This window comes from Ochlerotatus camptorhynchus, unplaced genomic scaffold, assembly GCF_037179485.1.
Source record: "Ochlerotatus camptorhynchus isolate MF236.1 unplaced genomic scaffold, CSIRO-AGI_Acam_v1.1 ptg000274l, whole genome shotgun sequence".
In the NCBI taxonomy this organism is placed as follows: Eukaryota; Metazoa; Arthropoda; class Insecta; order Diptera; family Culicidae; genus Ochlerotatus; species Ochlerotatus camptorhynchus.
Window position 1 is genome coordinate 4,262,443 of NW_027040763.1, and position 25,584 is coordinate 4,288,026.

Genomic DNA, 25,584 nt, shown 5'->3' on the forward strand with positions numbered 1-25,584 from the left:
AGTTGTTTTCTATCTCGTCGATAGCTTTTCATTCTCTCGAAAATTTGACAGATTCCTTGTTTTGATCACGACTGAGGGTACTCACCGTTAGGTCGAATTTCGAATGTTGCTGGTTCGACAAAAGGACAAACGGAAAATTTATTGCTGTCCTTCCCTTGATCCTTCCAGCAAAATGATTCACTTTCTGTTTTGCTGGACAAACAGTCAACATTGCTGATTTAACAGTTAAGTGCTGTCAACTTACACAAGTATTGAGATTTTCACCGAAATTTTCATGTCCGGTTGCATTGGTGCGATAATATGTGAGAGCATATAGGTAACTCTAAGACCAGGTCCCGAAGAAACGTGCTCAACTTTTTGGCTCAGCTCTGGTACTCTCTTCGGTCCCAAGCTAATCGATGCACCCCTCGAAACATAGGAAAATCCACGAACCCCTCATTTTATCTGTCAAACTTTCAAAGCGAATCAAAACAAACATAGTGTAGTACTAGAATTTTGACTAGAATGGGGTACGTTAATCGATTTGCTTGGGACCAATAGATGAATAATGTGAAGCCAGGGACGAAAAGTTCCACCCATACCTATTCGACAGAAGTGCAGGCGACATTTGTAGTTGGAACGAACAGCCAAAAGCACACCTCCACCAGATTTTTTAGTACTTGTCAGGTTTGTGCTGTCAGAACGGAAAACAGTAAATACACGTCCAAAAATCTGAGTGGAAAGTGTGTTGCAGTTGAGCCAGGTTTCCGTAAAAGCATATATGTCGTATGCGTAAAACGTTGATAGAGACGCGCAATGAAAATTTCTGTCGAAACAGCAGCATGGTTTTTGAGGGATCTTTTGGCAATCTCACTGGCAACCATGTTTCTTTGAGTGGCTTCAAATGACTTACATACAGTGCCACAATGCTGTTAAGAAAATTTGAACGTTCGTCCGGAACTGAATAAAAATGAAGTGCGCAAAAATAAAGCGAAGACGAGAGATAACAGTCGCTCCATGACAGTATAAATTTTGTCCATATTTTACTGTTTTTCTTGTAGCGAAATCATTTTTATTACCATGAAACTTGATAAAACAATCCGATTCGAATTTTTTTATCACTAATAAATGTTGCATTTAATTACATCAAGAATTAATAAATAAATAACAGAAATCAAATATTCCGTGAAAATAATTAAACACTTTTATCATCATTGAGAACAATACTACCATAGAGGTAACTCTAAGACCAGAAGGTCCCGAAGTAACGAGCTCAACTTTTTGGCTCAGCTCTGGTACTCTCTTCGGTCCCAAGCTAATCGATTCACCCCTCGAAACATAGGAAAAACCAATAACCCCTCATTTTATTTGTCAAACTTTCATAGCGAATCAAAACAAACATTGTGTAGTAGTAGAATTTCGACTAGAATGGGATACGTTAATCGTTTGCTTGGGACCAATACTGCCCATAATCGCAAGTCAGTCCCATCTGTAAAAAACTGGAAATGAGAAAACGACGTTCAAATATTTTACAAGTTTTCTGATATCGATATGACACTTATTTGGAGGGATAAATTTAAAAATGAACGTACAATGTGATAGAATGCATGTATGTTTACCATAAAATATTGAAAAAAATATCGTGAAATTTTTATTTTATGGCCAAAATCTGAATGGGACTGACTTGCGATTACATTTAACGTCAATGAGAAAAATAACCGCAAGTCAGTCACAATTCCATGACGATGCTGCATTAGTTTAGCACAGTATTGAACAGTAGAAAGATACCATCCCACATAAACGCGAACCATCACATGACCTTACCGATAATGGTTATAAATTGTTTATAATCCATTAAAACCATTCCAAATTCTTGTTTTCTCCATACATTATCGGAAAGAGAACTATATTAGAACGTTTTTACTTATGGTTTGAGAACATTAATGGTTATGGTAATGGTTGTCAGTAAGGTCCATTAATGGTTTTGTATTATCGCTCAACTTTACGTGAAATATATCGTGAATTGGTAATCAGTAATTTGCAGGCAACCAATTCGCGATATATTCCACATAAAGTTGATCGATGTTACAAAACCATTCATGGACCTTACTGGTTACCATAACCATTACCATTAATGTTCTCAAACCATAAGTTAAAATGTTCTAATATAGTCCTCCTCCCGAAAATGTATGGAGAAAACAAGAATTTTGAATGGTAATGGTTCTTAACAACCCATTATTTGTAAGGTCCACTTCCAAAAAACTATAATACTTAAGGTTAAAACTTTATCATTAAACGTTCATGTAAAGTTCCATAACCATTTCAGTTGAAGTTTAGCAGGGATTATAAACAATTTATAACCATTTTAGGTAAGGTCAATTTATGGTTCGCGCTTATGCGGGATGGTCCCATAGAACGTTATTGAATGTTTCTGGATTTGTTTTGCTGGTTCCAGAGCAATGGCTGGAACATATTCCGGTAAGTATGGGTCTTCAGACCAGAGCTTTTCATAAACGTGCCAAACCCACCATGCGATAAATCAATTCACATGAGAATTTAAAAAATAAAATCAGAGTCATGATCAGTGACCAGCACCATGTTGGCCAAACCCGGACATGTTCCGGGTATCCCCGGGGAAGTGGTAAATCCTTTTTAAATCAAAATCCATCAAGCGATACATCAAATCACATGAGAATTCAAATCTATATCCATTGGCGGTCAAACTGAGTATCGTAAGAACTATATTGGCCAGATCAGGACATGTTCCAGATACCCTAGGGGAAGTAGTCAAAATCTGTCTTGATACAAATCTCATGATGCGATGTGTTGTCTAACATTTCTAACATATTTTTTTTAATGGGACTGACTTGCGGCTACTTTTCGGTGTGGGACAATTTGACTTGGTATTGTTTTTCATTTTTCTTGAACAAACCACCTTATTTCAATAGCACATCTCAAAAAACATAGAAAGATAAACTGAATAATGATGCTAACTCAAAATTGATAAAAATGCAGATGGGACTGACTTGCGATTACCGGCAGAATAGGCTAGTCAAGTAGTGAGCCAATTTAAAATCGTTAGTTTCGTATTGATTGTTGATACTACTTTCTGGTGAATTGAGTAATGTTTATTTACTTTGCTCGTTTGGTTCTTCTTGCTTCAGTCTATGCGTGTCTCTATAGACCTTTTTGACGTTTAATCATCTTTCTCTATCTAGCACACATGGATGAATGTACGGTTTGTTTTCCCACTAACCTGTTTCCCTCTTGCTCGCACTCGTTCACTTTAAGTAGTACAGTAGTGTGCGCCGATTAAACGTCAAAAAGCTCTATTTAACGTATCTGGTTTAATCGCCTTTCTCTATCCAGCACACAGGGATGAATGGATGGTTTGTTTTCCCACTAATCTGTTTCTCTTTTGCTCACACTCCTTCAGTTTAAATGGTGCATTAGTGTGCGCTGATTAAACGTCAAAAAGCTCTATATCATGTAAAGCATCTCCACCGCTGGTTCTCATTTCGGTCGTTAAATGACGCCCCGAATCGGAATAGAAGCTCTTTTAATCCCATGAGCAAATACGAGGAGTGCTTTATCAGCTTCATGGAGCGAATAGCCTCTACATAACTGAGACTATCCGTAAAAATAAAATAGTCATTCGGTGGGAGTGAGACGATAGTTACTAGCGTATAATGTATTGCCGCCAGCTCAGCAACATATACAGAGCAAGGAGCACTCGAGAGGCGCTATGAAATTCGTTATAAATACCGAGATAAATACCAAAACCAGCGGACGCCTCTATTGATGATCCATATGTGAATAACGATCTTGCGAAGCAATCATGGAGCAATCGATCACGAATCTCTCGCGAACAGAATTGTCGAAGTCGGAGAAGCAAACACAATTGGGATTATGCTGCTAAGGGTAGACATCCTGTGTTATGTACATGTAGTACAATGACATAAAACGAGTTTGCGGGTTTAGCTCCAGAAACTTCTCAAAGTTTGCAATCACCAGTGGGTTCATAATTTCACACCAGGTGAGGAGCCTGGACAATTATTCTGAAAACTCATTGTATGGCATCGAGTGCATGCATCCTAACGCGATACGAAGACAGCACTACTGGATACTAGAAACAGCCCGCAGTTCGATTAGTTGAAACATTTATTTCACTACAGTATAAGATATAATTACTTTCCATCAAGAGATTTCATGATTACCCCACGTTCAACAGGCATGCTGTTTCTTGATCGCCTGCACGCACCGTTTGATCGCTGTGTACGTGTTGATCTTGTTGTTGATGCCCAAGTTGAACATGGTCATCAAAATCTGCGGTGCATACTCCTGCAGACAGAGTGCGTACTCGGTGGTCTTGTCCAGGGCAGTCTGTACCACTGCGACGTCTTCGTGGTAGAGACACTGCACGAACGCCGTCAGCGCCGAGCTATTGGTGGAGAAATTTCCAGGGTTCTGCTTGAGCCAACGTGTGATCAATCCGTGAGCCGTTTGACGGATCGGTCCCGACGAGTGCGTAAGGAAACGGATGATTTCATCGAAGATGTCTTCCAGCAAGGCCGGACGTTTGACGGTCAGTGCGTCAATCTCCTGCATCGGAGTGACAATGTCATCGATTTCACGGGACCGAAGCGCGTGGGTTAGTTCCTGCCAGTGCTGGGGCAGGACATCGTTCTTCACGTAGGTGGACATCATTATCGCGGCTGTTGCTTGCTGCGCGGACTTCGTGCTTGTTGTGGTGGAGTCTGCGGGTGGCGGTTTGGTATCCTTGGACGTTCCCGGCGTAGGTTCCTCCGGTTCAGATCTGATCGCCGCCGGACTGGAAGATGTCCGCTGTTTGAACATCGACAGACCTTGAACGAGTTGCTGGAGCGATTGCAGGTCGCAATGTTGATGAGCTAGATCGTTTAGGAGATCGGAAAAGTTTTGTATGAAACTGATTGCCATTTTAGGATTGGTGCCGATATAGGCATGAAGGAATTCCATGAAACGGTAGATCAAAGTGTAGGTTTCCTTGACGTTGCCGTAATTTCTCAGCAGCGCAAAATAGCAATTCAAAGCGTTTTGAAGTCCATTGTGGTAGCTGTCTTCGAATACCAGTGGTTGAAGCAGTTCCAGTATTCCCATAACCTGGTGGAACAGATGGAAGTGATACTCGGCGCGAAGTACCGACAGGTCCATGTGAGCTCTACCCTGGAGTAAGGTAGCCAGAACGGAGAGCTGACGCAGCAGTAGAACGGGATGAGACGCCGCGAGCTTTCTGACAATAAGTTCCATCTCTGCCGACATCTGTTGAAAGTCTCTCGGGTTCGTCAAGCAGGCAATCGTAGTCAGGATGTAGTAAGCGAACTTATCCCCAACGCAACCGGTGGCATTGCGTACATCTGCATCGTAGACACCTTCAATGTGCGGCATCAAAAACTTCATCGGTGGAATGTTGAGATATAGTTGCTGCATGAATTTCTTCGACGAGGCATCCGTTTTACCATCTGCATAGTCAACCATTATAGACAGGTAATCAGACTTGCAATCCACGCATTGCAGAAGCAATTTCACACGTTCGCACAAAGTGTCTTCATTGGCCTCGGCGAGGATATAATCAATGAAGGTCTTCACCTGTTTCTCACTCAACATGACAATGTACTCCACCTGCTCGTGCTTTGGAACGGCTTTATCCCGTCCTTGCCAAAGCTTGGGATTTCTCGTCAAGGTATCGATAAAGTCTAGCACCGAACATGGATCATAATTTGAATTAAACTTTTTCATCAGCAAATCCACCGTCTCGTGGAGCGTTGACCAGCTAGCTTGATGGCCCATCAGCGACAGCAAGTACGGTCGGAAATCACCGAGACTTCGGTTGAACAGCATGTCCATCTGGATGTCCTTGTTGACGTGAACCAGCTCCGAATCGGCATCCGCCAGCCAATCGACCAACAGTCCACGTTTGTCAAATTGCAACTCCTGGATTTCCATCTTGATACCCTGCCCGCTTTTGAGCAAGGTGGAAATCACATTGATCATCTCTTCGGTGCCGGTTTGACGCAGCTGCAGCTTACCCTCGCGCTCAACTTCCGATGCCTTGTTGGTAGTGAGGACCTGAAGGAGATTTTTCGACGAACCCTGTCCTTGAAGATTGTCTTTCTGCGCTATCTTTATCAGCTGCTGACGCTTGCCGACCAATACCTATGCCAATGGAAAACAAATAAGAACCACTGCCTTAAATAAATCTTGAACAAGGTGAAAATTACCTGCAGAAGAACCGTATTCGAAGCGGGATTCATGTACTTGATGATCTCGTCAAGAATGTGCAGCAAATAGTTTAGATTTTCGAACTTCTCCGGCGGGATGGCCAACAGCGAACGGAAGAAGCAACACATCTGAGCATTCTGAATCCAATTCTTGATCAGATACTGGCCCTGGGGGCTCTTGATCAACCTTCCCAAGTAGTTGAGCACCTTATTGGCCGTGTACTCCTGCGATTTGGATGACTTTCCACCACTATTCAAGCGTTGTATCAACTTCCGGTACTTGGCCATGTTCGGTTTGCTAATAGCCGGGTGAGTCAGTACGATCTCCACAGCTTCTTCGATCTCCTTGGTCTTGGAAGCAGGCTTGCTCTGTTCGGAAATGGTTCGCGTTCGGCCCTCATCGTTCAAATTAATCTGCAGGGGTTCCATAACCGTTAGGGTCATCATCGGAGGATCACCGATTGGCTGGTTGTCCAACTCCAAGGCTTGGATGGAAATGTGTCCATTTTTCGCACCTCTAGCTTGCTGGATTTCCACCAACTGCGTAAGGTATTTTTTGTGCAGGATGGCGTTGTTCACTGCGTCGAACTGCTCGATGACGGCCCGATCCAGGAGGGCCAGCAGTTTAGACATCGAATTGATAGGAGTTCCGAAGTTCTGGACGAAAAGGACGATCTGATCCGGAGTTAATCCTTGCAGAGCTGCATCGACCAAACGGTCCACGTTGCTACGGATCATTTTCAGCTTGAGCCAATCGGGTAGAATCTGTACCGCTTCGGACGTCTCGATGTTGAACGCCTGCGGTGGTGGAGCTTCTTCCGGGAACCAGTAATCCAAGATTTGCGCCGCCACCGGGATGAACGTCGAGTGGGTCAAAAGTATCACGAAAGCTTGAATGATGTTCAAGTGAATGTGACATTGACTTTCGTCGGCGAATTGCACCAACAGCAGATCCTGGTACTCGGTGAAAGCTTGAGTTATTTTGTACTCCCTCAACTTGATAAGGAAGTTGTTGAACATAACAAACAGGCAGTTTAGGGTTTGGACCCGTGCCTCGCTCTGATCCGTCGCCGTCGGAATGATGTGCGAAAAGATAGTGCTCCGTTCGACGATCAGATGGGACATGTCCATGACGTGCTCAAGCATGTCCGCTTCCGAGTCCATCGATGTGTGAGCGGCTATAAATTGGATGTAGACCATAACCAGTTCGGGGGAGTTTTCCACCTGGCAAGCGGCCCGCAGCTGTACGACCACGTTTGGACGCACGTACACAAAGTGCGGAATTGTCGGCAGATAGCGTAGCAACCAATCCGAGTTGTTGCTCTCTATTGGGACCGGATCATTTTCTTCCTGAAAGACCTGTGGGAATACGAGTAAAGTTAAAGCGTCGGGTTTCAAACTATCAGACATCTTAGAAAACTCACCTTCAACAGGAGCTTCAATCCCCGGATGGCCGACTGCCGGGATTGGTTCGAGAACGACGACAACCGCCGTAAAAAGTACTCCATGATTTCGCAGTTCATTTGATGGTCCCCATTTTCGTCCTGAACCACCTTCTGCAGATAGACCAGCAGCTCCGCCTCGCGGCTGTTCTCCACAATGACGGTACTCGAATTGGACAGCAGAAACTCGCACAAACACTGCACTGGTAGATGGTTGAAGTCACCGTCGCTGTTCTGTACGAGATCTGCCAACCAAGGCATGGCCTGGGAGGTTCCCTGCCGCTGGATGATTTCTAGTAGAAGATCCGGCTTTCGACTACGACACAGCAGATGACCCAACCGATGAGTGACGTTCAGTGATTGAATTTGTTCCAGCACGTGATTCGGAGGACGTCTAGCCACACCTCGGGGATCCATGAGAATCAATTGGGACAGCAAAAGGCTATTCTGCTCGTTGATAACGTTCGATGCCAGGTGGTTTTCGAATTCCAAAATCTGACACTTTTCTGCGGTGGCGACCTGTAGTTCCTCATCGGATGACTTGGTCGGTCCGATTTGATTGGTAATGCACATTTCCATCAGAGTGCGCAGCATAGGGTACTGCTCCCAGCAGAATGATCCGAATATTGATGGATTATGGGCGGAAATGAGCAGCAGGATAATCCAGGTTTTCCAGTATAGCGATGATATGGCTAGATTTGGAGGTTCGTAATTTGGTGGGAGTACAATGTTGTCCGGATGATGATATTCGGACATTTTGAAGAGTAGATCGATGATTTCGAGGTTGGCCACATCCAGTGGGGGATAGTCGACGTGACGGAGCGATCCGGCGCGACGGACCAGCTGCTCGATGATTTCCATGGTGTCCGGGATGGTGAAGGGAATTTCCTTGGTTATGCCAATGAGGATTATGCGAAGCATTGAGTTCTGCTGCAGAGGAATTTCCGAAACTATTCTCAATAGCGGAGCTCGTTCCGGTTCCGGTGGCCACTGATCGCCTTTCGCGTAAGCTTCCGGAGAATCCAAGAAAAGCATTTTATGGAAAGCTATTTTGAAATCGTTGGGCGATGGTTTGTACATGACCGGAACCACTTCGTGCATCCAGGTGAGCGTATCGAATTGGATCGTGGACATTTGCTGATAGAAAGTCGTCAGCGCCGGGGAGCTCTTAGGCTCTCTTCCGCTGCGAATGGATGCATTGGCTTCTCGAATTTGCGGAGAAACCGACAGGAACATGCAGAGACATACCAAATCGACAACGGAATGGAAGATGCGATCACGAAACTCCGAACTCGTCACTTGAGGTTTCAAATCGGCTCGAGTCGTGAGCAGTGCCTTGGAGAATATCATTAAATTGATGTCATAGCGAAGCATTTTGACCAATTCTCGAAGAAACACTCGTAGCGTTCTGAGGACATCTTCCCTTTGAAGTAAACATTCTTGATAGATTTCCGCCAGATGGGTAGCCGACTCGGTTGCTTTAGCCTGAAACATGGTCGCCAGCATGCCCATGTTGTTCGGGTTTCGAGCATTCGAGAGTTCATTCTGAACGACGTACTTCAGCATCATGTTCAAAATTTCCGACTGACAGTTGATCATCTCCTTCAGGCAAATCATAAAGATGTTTATCAATGGCTTCGTCTTGAGTCGCATCTTCACCAAATTGGACAGTACTTCGTGATCTTTTGGATTCTGTCCCGTTACGTTGTAGCAAATGAAGGTGAGCAACTCCTGGGCAGGCTTCATCAATTTTCCATTGTGAATCCAAAGTTCCAGCCGAGGAATGGCCAATGCTCTCACCTCCGGTAATCCACATCCCAATGATAGGAATTTTAAAAAGTTTCTCGTCGAACAGTCGGGAGCTTGCCTGCGATTGAGTTGGTCCTTCGCAGCTTCGACTACAATCTTCTCAACCTGCTCCTGAATGTGTGCGAAACGCGGCGGATTCGCGTCCGGATCCTTCCCCAGAGCATCGCCAAACATTCCACTGTCGGTCGAGTGTTCATCGTCGATCGCCGGATTCTCCCTGGCATTTGGATTCAACGCACTAAGTTCCGGCTGTAGCATCCACTTGGGAGGGATCTTCGTTCCGAAAGCAGCAACGCAGTTATCCGTGAGCGGTGCACATTCTTCGTAGTCAACCCAAACGCGATCATTGATTGCATCCTCGACGTAGGTTTTGATCAAACTCTCTGGCCACTGTTTCTTATCGCTATAACCCCTGGCCAGCAGATTACAGGCCAGAATGTGGACAGTTGGATTGTTCCGACCTTTGAACGAATTTTGAGTGTCCCTTTTCAAAACGGCAATCAACGCCGATGTTATCGTGTCGTTACAAAATAGATGCGGTCTTATCTTAGCCAAGTACAACAGTGACAACGACAGCACCGATTCCGACTTTGACTTGGGGGATATCAACAACTTGATTGCTCCACAAATATATCCCACCACGCTGTCACTGTCCTGCTGGTCGATAGCACTGAGCACCGAAGAAACCAAATCCACCGATTCACAGTCCAGGGCCATCTGTTCCCAGTACTCCAACACGCTACTGTTGCTGGAACTATCCCCGCCGGATGACGGCTTGCTCGTCCCCGGCAACGTAGAGCCTACCGAACCGGATCCACTCGTTGAGCTAAGTTTGATCTTCTTGGCGGCCACTGCACTAGCCAGCGCCGCAGCATCCCGCTTGCGTTCCGAAACTCCACTGACACCCGGTTTGTTTTTCGGATCATCACGGGAACTGGTGCCGGATTTCGATCCCAGCGCAAACAATTCACTCTGTGGCAATCCAATCTGTTTTTTTGTAGACCGAGCACTGGAGCTCGGTTTGTTGCGATCCATCGTTGTTTTCACTTGCAACTATCAACAATAAAACAATATTTTGCACCGTATTTTCCCGTAAAAATGGTGATAATTAAAGAATAATCTTACAAATTTTCCTGTGTTTACGTTGACGAATGGAGGAAGTTTGACGTTTGCTAATTTTATGACATTGCTGTGCTTTTGTCGACTTTGTCGATTCACGGTGACCAGCAAAAGTGAAAACAAATCCCTTGCAGCGACTCTGCTGTGATACACGTGCGTTTGATAGTTTGCGACAAAGCAGAAAAACGAGAAAAACAGAAGCATATTATTTTGTTTGTTTGTTTGCTGTTGTCTGATGACGGCTAAGACCATTGCCTATAAACATATTACGCGTCACATTCAATCAAAATTTCATCAGATTTTCTCTAATAATTTTCTAATTATAAGCGCTTTTGTGAGATCCGATTAAATATGTTGCTCCGAAATATCGAATTGGAGAAGGCCGCCTGCATGTTGGTGAACTGGTACGACCAGCTGAAAAAGAACACCATCAAATCCTACATCATTCCGATTCCGGACGATGTCCTGACGTATCTTCGACAGGACATGGTAATTCTGCCGAAAGAATGTTCCAATCTTCATTCATCGGAGACCAACAAAGTTAAGCATTATAATTCATACGACGACCAATTCAGCGACGACGATGATGATGCAGATCTGCCAGAATTCCCGGCCTTCAGTAAGATGCTTGCCGATGCCATTGAGAAACTGGGTGGATCGGCTTTCCCGAAAAGCGATTGGCACTGCCCGAAAGATGCCCAGTGGATCACCCTGGGGCAGTCGCTCTGCGTGAAAGACATCACCGATCTGTATCAACTGTTGAAAGCGTCCAGCTTCTGCAAGGACGATTTCGCCGAGAGGTCCCCCGTCAATGCCAGTGGGTATCACATTGTACTGAAAAAGTGGCGGGACATCCACCCGGGATCGGAGTTCCGATGCTTTGTGAAGAACAAATCACTGGTGGCAATTTCACCCAGGCATTGGCCATCGTACCACGAACACATAGCTGCTGAGCGAAGCGACATAGTCAGTGATATAGTTTCCTTGTACAAGGAAAAGATCAAGGAAAGCTTTCCTTTGAAAGATTGTAAGTGTATTGTCTTTGCATACGTTCACGGAGAACTTATTTTCCCAATTCCTAAATTGCTGCCCCCAGATGTATTCGACGTCTATCGTCCGGCGAAGGATCACGTGGTGATAATGGATTTTTCCCTGTACGGAAAAGGCCATTCCGATAGTCTGGCATTTGACTACGATCAACTGGATGCGGAGGCAGCGACGGCCACCATCGAGGAGGAAGACGATCCCGAATTCCGCTACCTTCCGGAGGATTGCGGTATACAACCGAACCGGAGAAACAACTACGGATTCCCGCAGGATGTTATCGATATGTTTCAAGGCACATTGGGCGGAGCTTCCACTTCGTCCGGTGCCGGCGGTGCCGAAGGCGATAGCAGCAATCTGATCAACCGGTTGATGGGAGAGTGGCAGCTGCAAGCGAAAGAGGATGACAGCGATGATAGTAACCGACAAGAGTAATGAATGGTGGGAAAAAATAAACTATTGCTGTGAATGAAATTCTCTGGTTCACTTGATTTGGCATGCTTTCTCGACCAAGGCACTCAGCTTTGAACCACCTCCGAATGGGCTTTGTGAAATATCACGAACTTTTCCAACGCTGCCCACCTTAATATTTTAGGTCATTAATGCCTCCTTGTTCTTAACCTGATGCAAAATGTTGGTCCATCAGTGAAGTCGTGGGGTAACCTGTTTACACATTGTGCCAATCATTCGTTTCTATAAAATAAAACGTGTCAGACGATTGCTTAGACATATTGAGTCAAGTCTTGAAGCTTGCTCTATAGGGCATTTCATATCAAGGGTACTGCTCTGAAGACCAGTCAGAGTTCAACGTTTCTAAGGTGATCCAGATTGAGCATATCTTAGCTTATACACCATAGCACTGTTAGACTCTTGTCATTTCAATCACAACAAAGACAGGATCGTTTTTATATCAGTGCTATATATATTCTCTTGACACTCTTCCTTTCACATACACAAATACACTCATTGCTGTATACCACATCAAGCAGAAATAAAGTTTTCATTCCGAGTTGGTTAGTCAACCGTACTACACGTTATTTTCCTTTCTCTGTACTGCGCATATCACAACAGGTTATGGGCCTGCGCGCGGAGAAAATACAAAAGTGACGCCATTTTTTTCGGTTTTTTTTTTCTCGATCGGAATTTGTTAAATTTTTCGTCGCGGTTTTTGTTGTTCGTCGCGGCAGCCTTCGTCGGAGTGCAACAAAATGGATGGATCCCGTTTTAGCATCCAGAAATTAAACAACATAAACTACCCCAGTTGGCGTTTTAAAGTGGAGCTGCTACTCATCCGCGAGGAGCTTTGGCGCTATGTTGAGCCAGGAGTAAAGCCGGATGCCGAAGCAGCTGGCGTTTGGGATGCAGGGGACGCAAAGGCGAGAGCAACCATCGGGCTCCTGATTGATGATAATCAGCATAGCCTGATTCGTGCTGTGAGAACCGCAAGACTAACCTGGCTGGCATTGAAAAATCACCACGAGAAAACCAGCCTAACTTCCAAAGTTTCCCTTCTGAAACGCATTTGCGATAAACGCTACTCGGAGGGGGAAAGTATGGAGGAGCATGTGTTTGCCATGGAGGAGTTGTTTTCACGGCTGGCTAACGCCGGGCAGGAGTTGGCAGAAAACCTCGCTGTCGCAATGATCCTGCGAAGTCTTCCGAGCTCGTTCGACGCATTGACAACTGCCCTCGAGACCCGGGCAGAAGCCGACCTTACGTTGGAGCTGGTGAAAAGGAAACTTTTGGACGAAGCTGCCAAGCGTCAGGGCTCTGAGACGGACTCAGTGTTGAAGGTTAAGGAGGAAAGCAGAAATAAGAAGCAGATCATCTGTCATTTCTGCAAGCAGCCGGGACATAAACAAAAGTTTTGCCGGCAGTTCATTCGGGAGGCGGAAAAGCGGAGCAATGCTCAGCCGCAGCGCACCAAGAAAAAAGAAGATAGTGTTTCGTTTGCGTTCGTGACCTGTGTTACCGGGAGTGACAATATGGACAAATGTTGGATTATTGACTCTGGCGCTACGAGCCACACCGTCGCGGACCGAGATTTTTTCGTTGAATTGCGCCCTAGTGATGTGAAGTACGTTAAACTGGCGGACGGAAAAGTGGCTAAAGTGGAAGGCGAAGGATGCGGGGAAATCGAGTGCTGTGACGAAAAAGGTGAACGCAGGAAGATGCAGCTAAGTTCGGCGTTGTACATCCCCACTCTGGCGATGAATTTGCTTTCGGTGTCAGCGCTCATACAGAAGCAAGCGACAGTGGTTTTCAGCACCAGTGGTTGCCAAATCAAACGAGATGACGTGACAGTAGCGGTGGCCGGTCTCAAGCAGGGATTGTACCAGCTGAAGCGGCCCGACGAGGTTGTTTTGGTAGCGAAGAGCCAACACAACGCCAATTGTAAACACGTTTGGCACAGGAGGTTTGGCCATCGGGAGCCGAATGCCATCAGGATTTTGAAAAAGCGCAACCTAGTGAATGGACTTGAGGTAGTCGAGTGTGTCGTAGATGAACCTTGTGAATGCTGCCTAAAAGGTAAGAGTACACGTATTCCATTCCCTAAAGATTCCAAATCGCAAACCGTGGCCCCCTTAGATATCGTTCACACCGATGTGTGCGGCCCGGTGGAAGTCCCTTCGGTGAGCGGATACCGATACTTTATGACGGTAATTGATGATTTCTCTCGTTACTGTACGGTGTATCTGCTGAAGGAGAAGTCGGAAGTGGCCGACAAGATGGAAGAGTACGTCGCCTACACAGCAAAAAAAAATGTAATATCGATCAACGTAATTCAAGCTGATGTATGAAATAATGATGTAATAGCAAAAAGCAGATACAATATTACATCAATGGATGTAATTTTGTTCGCAAAATCGATGTACATCGTACAATGTGATATTGCACAACCGATAGATTGACCTGGTTGCAGCAGTTTCGATGTAATATTCAACAACTTTTTTTGCTGTGTATGTGAAGAACCACTTCGGTCGCAGTCCGAAAATTGTGCGATCGGATCAAGGAGGGGAATACTCTAGCAAGCGGCTGCGGTATTTCTACAAACGACAGGGGATTGGTGCCCAGTTTACAGCGGGGTATAGCCCACAGCAGAATGGAGTGGCTGAACGTCGCAACCGCTATCTTGTGGAGATGGTTCGATGTTTGTTATTTGAGGCTGACCTTCCGCAGTGCTATTGGGCAGAGGCTTTGAGTACAGCGGTGTACCTCCAGAATATTCTCCCGTCAAAATCTGTGAGTGTAACCCCGTACGAGCTGTGGTTCAACGTGAAACCGAACGTGAGTCATCTGCAAGTCTTCGGCAGTACCGCGTGGGTTCACATACCGAAACAAAAACGCAAGAAGCTCAGCGAAACAGCCCAAAAGCTAACGTTTGTGGGCTATTCTGCGGAACATAAGGCCTACAGGTTCCTAGATCGATCAACGAAGAAAGTCATTGTAAGTCGTGATGCAAGATTCATAGATGGAACACCCGTAGCCCGCGGCCCAGAAAACACTTCCAGCAACGTGAAGTCATCGATCTGAAGTACATTCCAACATCCGAAATGGAAGCGGACATGATGACTAAGCCCTTGGAGCGGATCAAGTTAGAGAGACACAGGAACGCGATCGGCATCAGGTCCATTACCGATACCGTCTTCGTTGAGGAGGAGTGTTAGACTCTTGTCATTTCAATCACAACAAAGACAGGATCGTTTTTATATCAGTGCTATATATATTCTCTTGACACTCTTCCTTTCACATACACAAATACACTCATTGCTGTATACCACATCAAGCAGAAATAAAGTTTCATTCCGAGTTGGTTAGTCAACCGTACTACACGTTATTTTCCTTTCTCTGTACTGCGCATATCACAACAAGCACATCGTTATGTGCGATCAAAGGATTTTCAAGAACGTTCGAACGATATTGATAGAATCGCAACCTACAAAGCTTCCACGTTTATGAAGAGCTTTGAGTGTGTTGGTTTATTTCCTTTAAACTCCGTTATAATTGCTTATCTTTCGACAGATACGCGTATTTCGTCTACTACTTGCAGACTTCATCAGTGCCAAGTACTCAACACCTCTGATGAAGTCTGTAAGTAGTAGACGAAATACGTATATCTGTCAAAAGATAAGCAATTATAACGGAATTTAAATGAAAGCTCTTCATAAAGGGATTCCGTTAGAGGTTCAACAAATTTAAGAGCTTGAACCTTTGTTTGTTTCAAGAAGAAGCTACGGTTTACTCATTGTTCAGCACAGAAATCTCTATCTTGTAGATGTTTTTGGAAATATTTTAATATGTTCGTTGATATTTTGAAATCTTTGATGATATTTGCAAATATGTCTGAAGTTGTATGGCCCCTCGTTCTCCAAAACAGAAAATGACGACAGGACACGCGGCAGGATTAATAATTATTATTATAGATACTATAGATTCTATAGTATCTATAATTAAAAGTCAAGTCAAGTCTTGAATTCGAAATGCAGAAAGCTAGATCAACAATTGAAAAGGCCTCAACTCAATTTTGTAAACAAACATTGTAATACCCCGTTCACATTACAGCGTATATCACGTGATCACTTGATCTAGTTTTCACAGGAAATCCTATGTATGAGTGCTCATTGCAAGACAGGCTATATTACGTGATATAGGCTGTAATGTGAACGGGGTATAAGCACAAACGAAGTGACAGACGACTAACTGGCGAAGAAATCCATTTAAATAATGTGGTTCACTGTAATAGAATTTTCTTGGAAGCTTGTGCCATCATCCGCCAGATGGGTTAGTAATTTTGTTTTGATTTGAACAAAGTTGATTTTGTGTACAATGATTCTTTGACAGTGTGCAAAGAGTGCGTATCATTTTGTCATTTTTTATGCATTTCAGTTTTGAGTAGAGTGAAAGAGATAGAACCAAAACATTCTAGTACATTTGGTGAAAATGCTAGTTCAATCTAGTAGTAGTGTTGCCTTGTGGTACAATCCAGTAGTAGTGGTGTTGCCATGTGGTACACTGAAAAATTGCAATAGCAGGTTAGTCACCAAAGTTTTCGAGCCGCTCCGTCTGTCACTTCGTTTGTGGTATAAGCATAGAGGTAACTCTAAGACCACTGGGTCCCGAAGAAAATCATTATTATTTTTGGCTCACTCAGTACCAGAGCAACGGTCCCAAGCCGTCCCAAGCTATTTCACTCACCCCTGCATGTTCTGCATGAATCCACACACCCCTGATGTTATCTGTCAAACTTTCATAGCGAATCAAAACAAACATAGTGTAGTAATAGAATTTCAACTAGAATAGGGTACGTTAATCATTTGCTTGGGACCAATAGGCTACTAAAGTGGTGAGCCAATTTAAAATCGTTAGTTTCGTATTGATTGTTGGTATAAGGCCATTTTCTCGCGAACTGAAGTCCACCAACGCAAATCAACAAAACGAACAGGTAGGGGAAATTCTGCTCTACACGATTGTGTTTAAGGTTTGCGAATGTCGGTTTCGGTTCGCGAGAAAATGACCTTCCAAGGTTTGTTTACAAAATGGAGTTGAGGCTTTTCAATTGTTGGCCTTGAAAGGTGAAGTCGACAGTGAGCATGCATAAGGGCCTATACGCGATGATCGATTCTCTTCGTCGATTTTCTCTTTTGTTAATAACTCGCTAGATTTAACGTTTCTCGGTGCGTTTGCTGTTGCTTTTGATAGCCAATACAACCTGTTACTACTCTGCATTGAACAAATTCTTGAAAATTGTTTCGCTTAGCTGTAGCAATGCAAAGAGAAAATCGATGAAGAGAATCGATCATCGCGTATTCGCTCTTATTAATGCTCACTGTCGAAGTGTACTCGTCTAATGACGAAGATAACAAATGAAACGTTCGATCTGAAAAGATATTACCCACTGGAAAACGAATCAGTAATACTTTTGTAACGCTATCAAAGTTACAAAAGCAAATAAACAACACTGAGAGCTCGCATTCGATTTTCGAGCTTCAAGCTGAAAACAAGTTTATTTAAAACGATCTAGAGATCCGAAATCAACCTCTAATTGGACTTTACAAAAGGATGATTAAGTGATCAAAGCAGCCTATGCAACGGAATTCTTCTGACACAAAATGGCACCTCGAACGCATCGATCCATTGTTCACCGACCAGTGGATAAAATTTCCCAACTTCTAGCCCATCATGGCTCGAAAGCCATCAACCACCAGTACGACTCTTCGTATCAATGCTCGTTCCAGCCGGCCGACCAAGAAGTATATTTGTCCGGTCACATCCATCCCATCATCAATGGATACTACACCCAGGTGAAAAATATCATCGAACAGAACCCGGACGAGGAACCGATTGAATTACTTGGTCGAAGCGATCGCAAGGAATCTGCTACTGGCGGGCAGCGCAATTTGGAATCCGTTAGAAATTTGAGCGAAACAAAACGATTGACGCACGGGATCGTTACTGCCTCCGATATGGATATGCGGAAGATCATGTATCCTGCTTGTGAAGAGGAAGGGGAGCAAGATCGAGAATCAAAGGACCAAGAAGTGGAATCGTTGAAGCTGCGGACCCATGGTACTAAATCGAATAGTGATCCTACTGGCGGACGAACCTGGAAGGCATTGAAATACGAGGCCTGCGCAGCACCGGAAGAAAAGGTTGTCGGAAATCCTGTGCAGCAGCACAGAAGATCCTCTGGTAATGGATATTACAAACGAGTCCAGCATAGACGAGCAAATTCAAATTTGATTGTAAATCGAGATCTGGACGTAAAATTCCTGTCGCTTCAGGAAGCAATACATTATCTGAACAAAGTTAGATCTGCTCTGATTAAGAAAGATAAGTCTGCGATTGATATTTGCAGAAAAACTGAAACGCAAGGAAATCTGGCCGAAGATGCGATACAGATGTTAAGTTCAGCAGCGACTGTGCATATTGATTATTCAAAAATCCGACCGGTAATCGATATTTTAAACCTTGAACATGTCAATCTGGAGAACATTCAAAAGTTGTGGGATTTGTTCGATCATCACGTACCCTTGTCCGGATACAAATTCGGCCGTCTGATCAAGCCTTTCCAGGAGGATTGCTCGCAAGTTGATTTCCGCGAATTGCAACGCGAGCCGGATATCAATCAGAATCATCTGATGGAAATGCGTTTTAGATCGGATAAATTCAAGGACTACGATACAGCCGGAGATCTTATTTCCCCGAAACCAGGAACATCATTCGGACTTGGCCACGTGGACTACTTCCTGCCTAGACGGAGCGAAGATATCAAAACTATCTTTCGAAACTTCGACCTGGATGAGCGGACGTTTTCGGACGCGTGGAAGAAAGCTAGGAAGCTGGAGACCTGCGATATGAACAAAGTGTCGGCTGAGAGTTTCAGGACGATTCTCAAAAAGAAGGACGTTAAATTGTTATATTAGAGTGGAGGAGTGGGAGTTTCTTTCACAATAAATTGGACGGTGGTATTTTTTAACTTCACTAGTTATATATAAATAACTTAAATCTCGCTATCGTCTACTAAATCCTAATATGTTTTGCTCTGTTTCCTTTGTTTATAGAATATTTCTCAAACATAATATGTTACAATAACATTCTCGGTTCAACTGCCGTTTCGTTCACTTAATCCCGTTTAAGAGTAGTTTATCATATCGCTGATACGTTTACGTTCGCAGCTTTTCACTCTCTTCGGTTCGATTGCTATTATAATGCACCGCAAGGAAAACCTTCACTGTTGTACTTTCCCTACTAGAGCATATTTTGCTTTTCGTTTACCAAGCTTGAACCTTAAATTGTCCTAGGTGTATCTGTGTGTGTTTGTGTGTTTTTTTTTATCGACTTTACCAACTGTATACATTTGACTAATTTGTTTTGCTGCTGATTGTACGGCAATTTCGGTCCGAGCACAGCCAGTGCTCGGGAAACTGCCGTGCAATCGTTTGAAATGTTCAATTTGATACTAGCAGAGCTGCTACAGAAGTATGATTTGATTTTATGACTCTAATCAAGTAGTACTGGTGGATTCAATATTATTCGATGGTGAAATTCAGTTGTAATTGTCTTTGTATTTGTAAAGATGCTTTGTATGTATTTGTTCCGTAATAGTTTAGTCCCATATCTTCATATTTTTGGCAAATTTTCCAATGTTTTGTATGCTTTTCCTTGTATTAGAAATCGATTGTTTTCAGTGCTAGGTTCAGTATGACGAAAACTACTAGACGGAGGCTGGAAACTGGACATGCAGAGGCTTATATCTGGATTTGTAGATAGGTATATGGAATCAAAATCTGTTCTCTGTCATTCAAGTTTGAAACTGTATTACTTGTAAATGCAGCTTAGCTTAAACATGCTGATTTGTGATTCTATCAATTTGTATACATTCTACATTTTAAATTCATAAATCTACATTTCAACAAACGTGACTATGTTCATCTCCATTGATTTCCACACACGGCGAGGGTTTCATCCCGAAAAATTGCATTCGCGTAAACGCTTCAGTCGGTACCATCCTAGTTTACGTACGTAAATGTATGCATATGTGTTTATGGGTGAGCATGTTTGCTGATTTAAAACAGCCCTGGACTTCTAAATTCCTTACGTCCATTCCCGCGAAAGTTTGCAAACGTACAGACTGGTTTAAAACTAATTTGGTAAAAATATAAACATTGCATCGACGCAACTGTGAATAATTGTAAACCCTATTGATACTTCAAGTAAATGTCCAAACAACACAGGACTTTAGTAAAAGTCCTGTTAGTTCTCTTTCCGCAAAGGCTTTCCCTATGAACTACTTCAACAAAAACTTATACACATCACCTAAAAAGAACATTTTACAAATCGAATCATTCCTTAGTCTAGTCAATCCTAGAAGCGAATTTAGCGGCCGGAAAAAAAACTCTCCTCTCATCCAGCGTTCAATTCAAATACTTTTGAAATAAGGCAGATACAGCTTTGTAAAATTTATTTCTCCTTCGAAAAGAAATTTGAAAGAAAATGACTCAACGATCCAGTTGGCGCGATTGATCTCGCGGTGGTGCTAGAACGTGCGCGGGTAATTTTAAAATAAACGTAACAAACTAACTACACCACGAGTACCACACATCGTGACTGTTCTGGCTGAATGTGTTGTGGTGCGCTGCGGTATGCATTCCCAATTCGTTTACCTTTAGTTGCTTTACGTCGCTGTCGCTTCGACGTAATTTGCGGGATACAAACCGACTCGACCGTCCTTACGTCCCTTGCACCAACCTTGCTCGTCTTCGTCTTCGAGCTTCTCGAAAACTTCACCTGAAAATATGGGTGGGGGGGAGTTCCAAAATGTCTGGCTCGTTTTAGGAAACAACTGGTTCAACAAACACCTACCCATCTTGAACGTCAACTCATCGCTTTCGGCACCTTCGTAATCATACAGGGCCTTAACTGGGACACCGGGTTCGCCATTGTCTACCAGAATGTTATCAGCCCCATCGCCTTCATCCCATTCTTCTTCCTCGTCGAATGGGTTCTGGGCATCGTTTGCCTTTCCATTGGTACCATTCCTAGAACATCGGACGTTTATCATAAGAATCAGAATCCAAGACCTGGTTGTACTTACGTTACAACGGCAGTACCACCACCACCGCCGCCGCCTCCGCTACGTGATGGCGAAGTCCGCGGCGGAGTGATTGCCGCATCGCTGTTCTTCAACGAGGCGCTCTCCGACTTGGGCGATTCCTGACTAGGAGTGGTTGCCCGCTGTGAGCTGTTGCTGTTGTTGGCATTGCTATTCGAATTGCTAATACTGAGCGGTGCCGAAGTGCGGTTTATGCTGTTCTTGTTGTTGTTGCTCGCCGGGGGTGGATATTCCTATTGGCGGAATGATTTACCGGAGAGCAGCAATGGAAGTTGTAAAAGGGAAAAGAATTAGCAACATGTCACGATTGTGATCCAAATTTAGAGTGCGAGCTAGCAGTTTACGGTTTCTACTGAACAACGGCTTCTATCTAGGTACTAATGCAACGCAACGACAAATGACACTACATTAAACTACACTGTAGGATTGCGAGTTGAAACGAATTTACTGGTCAAAGCAATGCACCTCCATCATATACTATTCAACATCATGGAGGTTGATGGTTCTCAACGACAGGAAAAGAAACTCGCATAACAAACGATTCAAACAATGTTAAGTAACTGGAAACTGCAACAAAAACTATGTATATTTAAGCATGCAAAAAACCGGGAGGCGTAGTCTAATCTAAATTGCTAACCAGGAAAGCAACTACGGAGGAGAACAACCTACAGAGCAAAAGTTCACCAAAGTCAACTGTTAACCATTTCCGATTACTCCTACTGTTTTTTTTTCCTTAATCGAAAACAGAACAAATCTCTAAAACAACAAAACTATTTCTAGATAAGTGATGCCTGGCATTATTTATGCTTGTGTGATGTTGTGCAAAAAACGGTGATAGAAAAAAATAAAAAATCAAAAACTCAAATTACATGCAAATCTTCGGCAACGGGTCGCTGATGTATGAGCGTTATCGGCGCAGCGGGTAAAGCTTCTTTCGACTTGATTCCCTTGGCAATGTCGCGGAATTCTTCCGTGTACTCCTGCAAGAATAGATGGCGATTTTTCGGTTTCGGTTTTGTCTTTCTGTTTGCAAGTCAACAATCGAACGTTGCAACGTTTTCTTTTGTTTGAAAATTTGGAAATTTTGAACTTTGTACAATATTTCGATTAAAGATTTTCTAGTTGTGAGATGTCTTAGTTTTGAGGGACCCTGCACGAGGAGGAACGTGACAGATGAGTTAGTAAGCTTGTATAGAATAGGCATGGTTATTTTGGTTGTTGTATGGTTGCTGGTGGACATTCTGTTTTATTTGTATAAAAAAACGAGGAAGTTTGCAATATCGTAAGGATAATTCATAACCTCAAACTTGTAATTTTGACAGCAAAAAGGGTTTCTCTCTAACTTATGACTGTGGTGAAAGACATTCTACCTTAATGGTAGAACCTGTTGCAGTATAACGTTTTGTTTGCGCTTTAACAGGTTAATTCAGCACACTTCACAAATTTCCCAGTTAAAATATAGACTCCATTTTCGTACACAAATTTGATCGAAATGAGCAACATCTATTTAAACAACAAAACTAAAAACGGAGGAAAGTATGCGAAAACTCTCGAAAACACGAGTCGAAGTTCATGGAACTACGGGACAGCTGTAGCACCCAGTACGAGAGCGAATGTGGAACGATACAGATAAGCACGGAACAGTCAAAACTAGGTCTTTCGGAGGAAGAAACGCCAACAGAAAGACCAGAGAGAACAAGTGTAAGGTAATCGAGAGATGGAAGCACTGGTACTACGACGAGCACCTTAATGGCGACCTTGCAGAGAACGAAGGTGGTTTGGAGCACACGCAGATGACGACGGTTCCCGGTCCGGCACTCCAGAGAATCTAGGAGCAGCTATCTATATGGTGTTGACCAACTATCAAGCGAGTTATTAAAATACGGTGGTGAAGCATTGGTTAGAGCATTGCACTGGGTTCTTATTACCAATGTTTAGGAGGAAAAGCGAGCTTGTGAAATTTCGATAAATTTTCAATATTCAATATTGTCTGTTTTTTTTTAGAAACAAAACGCGCAAACAAACAGACAATACCTTGAACTCAGTGAATTCACGATGTAGTACTTTGAAGCACTTCACTGCAGAACTTCGCAAAGTGTCACGAACATCAAGTTCCTACGCACAACCTATTCATCGATTACAATACCGTTTACAATACTATTGAGCGTGAAGAGCCACACGATGTTCCCTGGAAACTGACCCGACTGATCGAGGCTATGATTGGTGGTCTACAGTGCTGGGCGAATATATGGTGCATTATCGAACTCGTTTGAAACACGCAAAGGCGATGGTCGTTCCTGCCTCCTCTTCAATATTGCGCTTATTAAACAAGCGGGCTTCTACATCTGGGCACTATTTTCAATAAATTCATCCTATTCATTCGCAATTTGGCAATGGCAGAGCAGTACAGCAGGTTGAAACGTGAAACAGGAAACGCTATGGCGAACCCAGTATCGAAAAAGTCGCTAAAGTTGGAAGGGTACAATGGGTGGAGCACGTTGTGACAATGCCGGATAACAATCCTGCAAAAATGGTGTTTGCCTCGAATCTGGCCGGATAGTGGGCTAGGTTATTAGACCAAGTGGAACAAGATCAAGGAAGTGTTGAACTGGAGACAAGCAGTCACAAACCGAGTTAGTTGGCGTAAAGTGCATAGCAGATGAGAAAGGAGTAGGCTGTGCGCTGTGCGTGTGATCGAACGTGGCGTTGGTTTTTAACAACCGTGTTTTTGGGGGTCCGTCCTCAAACAACGCTCTCTATCTCGATTTGAGTGAAATTTATGACTTTCATGTCTTGAGCAAAGTTATTTGTAACCATTTGTGCTACAACTTTGCTGAAGGCGTCAACCATTTATCTCGACATAATGAAAAAAAAATAAATTTTTCATTTCACTTTTAGGGGGATTAATCACAAAACCCATGCCTTCAAAAGATGAAACGTGTCATTCTCATCAGCTTTGCTGAAGACGTCATTACCCTAAATCCACTCTCCATGGTGATATTAATTAAGAGCGTCAAAATAGACTTTTCAACCACTGGGCCATGAGACGATTTCTAGTTCCTCACTAGTTCACTAAGACAGAAGAAGTCCTGTGAGAGCTGCATCTCATTGTATCTAGTTCTACGTTCTCGTTATTTGCCGCTGAGAAGCTGTTCCGAATCCAAGTAGAACCTCCATGAGGCGTCCCATCATTCGTCTCACCGTTGAGTCGCAGCGCTGAACCTGACTATTGGCCACGAAAAGGCTTGCCAATGCACATCAAAAATCGACTACATACATCCGAACACCTTTTATCTCAAATCGAGGGAAGACATTCCGTGCAACTACCACAAAGCGGACTAGTTTATGTTGATCTTCGTCAAGCTTCGTCTACAATTTGGACTTCTACATCAACATATGTCAAGCTGTATTTGGGTTCAATTGGCTAAACTTGGTGAGTTCGTTCCATTTTGACAATTTTTATCATTTCAAACCAGTAACATTAGAAGATCACCTTTTCGTGGTACGTTACTGGTATAAGATCTACCACCGAACTCAACTGTGTTACATGATTTAAAACGAGTACCCCGAATACAACGTATATGTAGTTCGTCTAATTTTAATCAAATGCCATGCAAAATTAGACGAGTCATACGTTGTATTCGGGGTACTCGTATACAACGTATATTCGTTATAAGTCAGGCAACACAGTATGTAGTGCTGACAGCTTCAAACTAGGGAATCAGGATTTTCCAGTAATCAATCTAATTTTAGTTCTTGTTACTTTTTAACCTTGATAATAGTGACAAGACTCGGGTATTCACTACCGCCGTTATGCATTTTTATATTGTACTAGCTGAGTGCCCGGCCTTGCTCGGGATTCAATATTAGCTTGAGGTTATGCGCCAATTAAAAAAAGCATGCTATATTGTACGTAGTCCCCCCTCTTATCTAAGGGACTACCCTCTATGACCTCCACATGCCAAATTTGGTTGCATTTACATGATTAGTTCTCGAGTTATGCAGAAATGTATGTTTCATTTGTATGGGAGCCTCCCCTTAACGAGGGGGGAGGGGTCGCGAACCATCATAAGAACCTTTCCCTTCCCCAAAAACCCCTGCATACAAGTTCTCTTTTTATATATATAGATATTTCAAATCAAAAATATTGTTTATGTTCATAGAGTTTACAAAATTCTTTCCCTTTGTCCTTATCATTTTCTTCCCTTTTCCTTTCCCTCTTCTCTTTTAAGAGAGCGAGTAATGGCGCTATAGCCATAGGCCATAAAAGGCTAGGACAAGAGTTAATGCTCATGTCCCAACCGTCAGAGGAAAATGC

At 43.4% G+C, this 25,584-nt stretch overlaps 5 protein-coding genes across 9 annotated transcripts in view; 3 read left to right on the forward strand and 2 right to left on the reverse strand.

Moving 5' to 3' along the window:
• The window catches only part of LOC135705731 (E3 ubiquitin ligase Rnf121), a 598,717-nt gene that overhangs the window by 443,039 nt on the left and 130,094 nt on the right, over positions 1 to 25,584 (forward strand). The window lies entirely within an intron of this gene.
• IntS1 (integrator complex subunit 1) lies at positions 4,185 to 10,592 on the reverse strand. The gene is made up of 3 exons (XM_065227402.1): positions 7,664 to 10,592; positions 6,240 to 7,598; positions 4,185 to 6,174 (listed from the first exon to the last, which is right to left on the reverse strand). Exons 1-3 carry the CDS (start codon positions 10,523 to 10,525, stop codon positions 4,204 to 4,206), a joined length of 6,192 nt encoding a protein of 2,063 aa, XP_065083474.1. The 5' UTR covers positions 10,526 to 10,592; the 3' UTR covers positions 4,185 to 4,203.
• On the forward strand, positions 10,857 to 12,089 carry LOC135705857 (translation initiation factor eIF2 assembly protein-like). Its single transcript, XM_065227710.1, has 2 exons — positions 10,857 to 11,636; positions 11,706 to 12,089. The coding sequence occupies exons 1-2, from the start codon at positions 10,961 to 10,963 to the stop codon at positions 12,086 to 12,088; spliced, it is 1,059 nt and encodes a 352-aa protein (XP_065083782.1). The 5' UTR covers positions 10,857 to 10,960; the 3' UTR covers position 12,089.
• Positions 17,107 to 19,243, forward strand: LOC135705717 (uncharacterized). Its single transcript, XM_065227555.1, has 2 exons — positions 17,107 to 17,226; positions 17,713 to 19,243. The coding sequence occupies exon 2, from the start codon at positions 17,764 to 17,766 to the stop codon at positions 19,075 to 19,077; it is 1,314 nt and encodes a 437-aa protein (XP_065083627.1). The 5' UTR covers positions 17,107 to 17,226; positions 17,713 to 17,763; the 3' UTR covers positions 19,078 to 19,243.
• Positions 19,869 to 25,584, reverse strand: part of Synd (protein kinase C and casein kinase substrate in neurons protein Synd) — a 100,737-nt gene continuing 95,021 nt past the window's right edge. For 4 of the 5 annotated variants that reach the window (XM_065227541.1, XM_065227540.1, XM_065227539.1 and 1 more), the window contains exons 9-12: positions 22,136 to 22,246; positions 21,249 to 21,499; positions 21,017 to 21,192; positions 19,869 to 20,941 (exon numbers count right to left, since the gene is read on the reverse strand). In XM_065227541.1, the coding sequence (XP_065083613.1) occupies positions 20,829 to 20,941; positions 21,017 to 21,192; positions 21,249 to 21,499; positions 22,136 to 22,246 (651 nt within the window). In that variant the 3' untranslated portion in view covers positions 19,869 to 20,828. The remainder of the gene's footprint in view (positions 20,942 to 21,016; positions 21,193 to 21,248; positions 21,500 to 22,135; positions 22,247 to 25,584) is intronic. The other variant, XM_065227542.1, reaches the window with a different exon arrangement.

Excerpts from the sequence above, each read along its gene's own strand:
- LOC135705717 (XM_065227555.1), top strand. The coding sequence starts at position 17,764 with ATGGCACCTCGAACGCATCGATCCATTGTTCACCGACCAGTGGATAAA.
- LOC135705857 (XM_065227710.1), top strand. The coding sequence starts at position 10,961 with ATGTTGCTCCGAAATATCGAATTGGAGAAGGCCGCCTGCATGTTGGTG. Across the intron at positions 11,637-11,705 it reads AAGCTTTCCTTTGAAAGATT|ATGTATTCGACGTCTATCGT; the intron begins GTAAGTGTATTG and ends TGCTGCCCCCAG.
- IntS1 (XM_065227402.1), bottom strand. The coding sequence starts at position 10,525 with ATGGATCGCAACAAACCGAGCTCCAGTGCTCGGTCTACAAAAAAACAG. Across the intron at positions 7,599-7,663 it reads GATTGAAGCTCCTGTTGAAG|GTCTTTCAGGAAGAAAATGA; the intron begins GTGAGTTTTCTA and ends GTATTCCCACAG. Across the intron at positions 6,175-6,239 it reads CGAATACGGTTCTTCTGCAG|GTATTGGTCGGCAAGCGTCA; the intron begins GTAATTTTCACC and ends CCATTGGCATAG.